This window comes from Eschscholzia californica, unplaced genomic scaffold (genome assembly GCF_041429995.1).
Source record: "Eschscholzia californica isolate CP2 unplaced genomic scaffold, dmEscCali1.0.p SCAF_1, whole genome shotgun sequence".
Lineage (NCBI taxonomy): Eukaryota > Viridiplantae > Streptophyta > Magnoliopsida > Ranunculales > Papaveraceae > Eschscholzia > Eschscholzia californica.
The window spans coordinates 75,948,922-75,953,247 of NW_028238198.1; the positions used below are offsets into that span (position 1 = coordinate 75,948,922).

The 4,326-nt window shown below is 35.6% G+C and overlaps 1 protein-coding gene across 2 annotated transcripts; it reads right to left on the reverse strand.

The window, feature by feature from the left end:
• Positions 1 to 812: 812 nt before the first annotated feature.
• LOC147569218 (autophagy-related protein 18a-like) lies at positions 813 to 4,326 on the reverse strand. Of its 2 annotated transcripts, none has more exons than XR_015231213.1 (4): positions 3,205 to 4,284; positions 2,207 to 2,668; positions 1,400 to 2,101; positions 813 to 1,160 (listed from the first exon to the last, which is right to left on the reverse strand). XR_015231213.1 is itself a non-coding variant. In XM_086655677.1 (4 exons), the coding sequence occupies exons 1-4, from the start codon at positions 4,126 to 4,128 to the stop codon at positions 1,070 to 1,072; spliced, it is 1,350 nt and encodes a 449-aa protein (XP_086511803.1). In that variant the 5' UTR covers positions 4,129 to 4,326; the 3' UTR covers positions 813 to 1,069. The 2 variants fall into 2 exon arrangements, 1 of the variants encoding a protein (XP_086511803.1); XM_086655677.1 differs by having other exon boundaries at positions 1,400 to 1,526; positions 2,461 to 2,668; positions 3,205 to 4,326.

The following is a 4,326-nucleotide window of genomic DNA, read 5'->3' on the forward strand; positions in this document are numbered from 1 at the left end:
CAAATTGAATACAGATGCCTCTTTCACTGACTGTAACGAGAATATAAGAATTGGTATATTATAGTTCATGATGGCCATGCAAAATTTATTGCAACAAAAACAACTAAACTCAGGGTTAAAACAATTGAAGAAAGCGAAGCAAAAACTATATTATGAACTATAAATTGGGTGGTAGAAAAAGAGTACAAATATATTATTATCGTAAGTGACAACATGAATATTATTTCTCATCAAAAAAAAAAGATGAATATTATTAATCACTTACAGGATCCAAAACAAACAATTCAGCAGCAAGCCATATCTACAATCACAGTTGGCGAAGACATTCAGAATATCTAATTCTCTCATGTTACTCCCATAGCAACAAACAGATATCCCGGTTCTAGTTTTTATTTCGCAATTTTATTGTAATAGTTCTCTTAGTTATTAATGACACTATTCCTCTTTCAACAAAAAAAAAAACTAACAATGACATTAAACATTCGAAATATAAAAGTTGAAATTAGAAAATACAAAAAGTTGAAGTATAACTCATCACAACATATCAATATTCAATAATCAGATAGTGTTGAGGGTCCCTAGCAACCTTCTAAGAGCAGGGCCTACTCACGCCCTTTCTCTGATGGTTATTGGGCCAGCCTAGCTGTCCTCGGCTGGGTAGAATTTTCAACCCGTCGGGCCATTTAGGCCTACTGGCACCTGTTGGTTGATTGGCTTCACCTATTACAGAAACCCTTGAAGGTTCAAGTATCAAAAAGAAAACTAGCTATGTAACTCGACCACACCACAACATGCTAGGGTAAGAAAACTAATGAAGGAATGAAATGGTTAATGTTCTTGAAAGATTTATCTTCTTACTGGTCAGATCTTTTGTTATGTCCCCATAAGTATATACAACCAGAGAACTATTTATTCTTGATTTGTTCCATACCCCCTACTAACCCTAAACCCATCCCCTGCTCATAATATTTACAACTTATTGATTACATAAACATCAACCCAACATCTAAATTAAAACACATATGATAATGCATAATAACATATGGTTTAGTTTTTCACCTCCTTAATTTTAGAAGGTTTCATCTGGCTTCAGGAAGTTATAGAATTCCAGCTGAGTCATTTCTCCTCCACTCACTGGGTCAAATTCACACCTATAAAAGCTGCAAAAAAGGCCAATCGAAGGGTATATTTCATCAACCCATCCCATACTCCATATTCTATTTTTTAGTCTGAAACAGAATACCCCAAAGAAAAAGGCGATAGTCGGGTTTTCATTTTTACACGATATATGATCTCGACAGCGGAGATTTAAAACTGCTGGGTTAGATTTGTAGAAGTTTTCATCATTAAAATGTAACACTAAAAATACTTCTATATTAGTATCTTTAGGTTTGGTTACCTTCCATCCATGCCAAGAATCACGACTGTGTTCTTTTGGTGTCCAAAAGCAACAATGTACTGAGAAGAGTCGCTCAAACGAAATTGAGCTACTGACCATTCTGAATTGAAATATTTTGGCAAGACACCTGCAAACAAGGAGCTGACAGTTTGATTAGAAGCTTAGAACATCGTGAAGTTATTTACGTAAGAAAAACAATATGACAACTTTGTATACATAAAAGATGAAAAAACCACCAAAAAACGCTAGATCTTCCGTGCACCTCTATATAAATCAGTCTAAGAGAATTAATCAGAAGTACACTGAACATCTTAAGAAGATTCTCTTTGTATACATAAGTACATAACTTTGTGGTGTCCAGCCATTAACATAAACAGGGAGTGCTAAACTGCTACTTTTCTGCAACGTCAATGACACAGTGAGGTAGCAGTCTTCTGATCTTCTTTCTAAGTTCTACAACAGATTCAATGTTCACTCACATTGGATCTCAAATACGTGAATCGGCATCTCACAGAAAACCCACCTCAGTAACTAATGCTTTGGGAGTGAACTAAGCATTTCCAGACATAAATATTACATATACTACATCTACTACACGTGTGTGTGTGTGTGTATATATATATATGTACAGCCGCTGACAAGATGTCCATCTCAGTAACTAATGCTTTGGGAGCATAATACGCATTTCCGGACACAAATATTCTATATACTATATAATATATATATATATATATATATATATATATATATATATATATATATATATATATATTTGCATTAATGATTTCTTAAAAACAATGGCTATGCTATCATCTAAAATTCCAATTACACGTCTAAAACAATGGCTATGTATAGAACACATTCCAGTATGATGGATAGGTATTTCTTAGGGCAGCACAAGTCAGCCATACAAGTTCAAATGCAAGTACAATAAAACTGGACATGCTTGTATGCATTAATGATCTCTTAACAATAACGGATGTGCTATCATCTAAAATTCCAATTACACATTTATTCTAATTATCTTTGCCACGGTCTTTCAAAAGCAAAAACTATGTTACCTCTAATAAATGAGAGTGATGAACTGGTCGAGGGAACTGAGACACCGACATCAGATGAACTATGTGATTTTTCAGCCACCGGAGAATCCGCATTAACCTTGAGGTTGAAGACATGAACAGTGCCCTTATCACTCGAGACAGCTAGCCACTGAGTAGTAGATGAGAAGGCAAGGCTGTAAATTTCTGCTCTATCTGCACCTCTTCTTACCTATACATTAAACATCCAAGCACTTGCATCAAAATCACACTGTTAAAAAACCTTAAAACAAATTCCTGCGCATAAACTTTTACGTTCTTGCTAATATTCGTTGTGTATCAAGAATTTAAACGTCATGTGTACAAACAAATCGTACACAATGGGTTAAATATGTCGAAATTTAGAGGGTTGCGCAGTTTGGGTTGGATTTTACAGCAACTAGTATTAAACCATTGTGATCTCGTTTTGTACAATTTGGTTCTACAAGTATACTTCTCTCAAACTATACAAGCCTAGGGTTTTTTGTCTCGCTTACCCTTTTCAATTTCAATCTGCAATTAATCGAGATGATGCTGCCCATCACCCAATAAACAAATTCAAGGCTTGTTTCCAAGTATGTAGCAATTAGTAATTTAGATAACAATTTATTTGCAATTATCTCGAAAAACGAGTTTCATTTCTTTTTCTCATTCAACAACAGGGTAATTTTCAATTTTTCATAGCTACTTCACCCATAATAAAGGACAAAGATCAGAACTTTTTCATACCTCTTGCAGCAGAGTACCATTAATTGTATCGAAAACCCTAACAAGAGTTCCCTTAGTACTAGCTGTTGCAAGCAATTTTCCATCTTGTGTAAGAGCAAAGCAAGCAATTCTGGAATCATGAGCCATAATAAACTTAGTCTTCTTCAGTCCATAATGTTCAACCCTAATTTGCCCCTTCTGCAATCCAGGACAAACCAGAACAAGAGATCCTGAAACTTGCGAAATCGCACAAAGACCTTTAGGGTTTGAAATTGACTCGATCTGGTGAAGAAGCTTCAAATCTGCCAAATTATACATATATATTTTCTGCTCAAGAACAACAATAATCCGATCACGACGTAATTTAACAGCTCGAACTTCCGATCTAAATGATAATTCTCCGATGCATCGACTTTGATGATCATCCCAAATCATAACTTTATTGAGTGGATATTGTGGATTAGGTCCGCCACCAACGAGAGCAAGAATATTACATCGGAATAACATCTCAACAACGCCGATACCACCTCCATGATCGAAATCTCTTCGGAAAATTTCACGAAATGGATCACAATTGTAGATCCGAAATCCACAATCGGTACCAACAGCAAAACAACCTTGATCTTGATTAAAAGAAAGATGAAGCAAAGATAGAGCTGACGGAGTTGAATTATCCTGAGGATTATCGTTATTATTAGGGTTAGGTAAGGGAACAAATTGAGTTGTTGAAGAATTATTGACTTGATCTTCTACTTCATTTTCAGCTCTATCTTGTTCTTGAGATTCGATGTTTTTCTGGAGCATAGATGAAGAAACTTGAGAATCTGAGGAAGAAAGAGAAGAAGAGATTGATTGTTCTGGAGAAGAACATAAATTCGAATTGGATGAATTAGGGTTTGTTTCGGTGAAAGGCAATGAAGGAGAACAGGCGGATAGAGTAGCCATGAAAGGACAAATCTTGAATCCCAATGAATTTTGAGGGTAAAACCCTAAAATTTGGTTATTCTAATGGAGAGAAACCGAGAGCTGAAGAACCGGTTCGCGCGAGAAGAGATAGATAGAGAGAGAGAGAAAGAAGGACAGGTGGCTCTTTGGAGTTTGGGTGTCGATGAAGCAGAGAATAATGGAGTAATCATTTTGGAC

Coding starts and splice junctions, on each gene's coding strand:
- LOC147569218 (XM_086655677.1), bottom strand. CDS start 4,128: ATGGCTACTCTATCCGCCTGTTCTCCTTCATTGCCTTTCACCGAAACA. Junction 1,527..2,460: donor ATCACTCTCATTTATTAGAG/GTAACATAGTTT, acceptor CCTTGTTTGCAG/GTGTCTTGCCAAAATATTTC. Junction 1,161..1,399: donor ATTCTTGGCATGGATGGAAG/GTAACCAAACCT, acceptor CCTTTTTTGCAG/CTTTTATAGGTGTGAATTTG.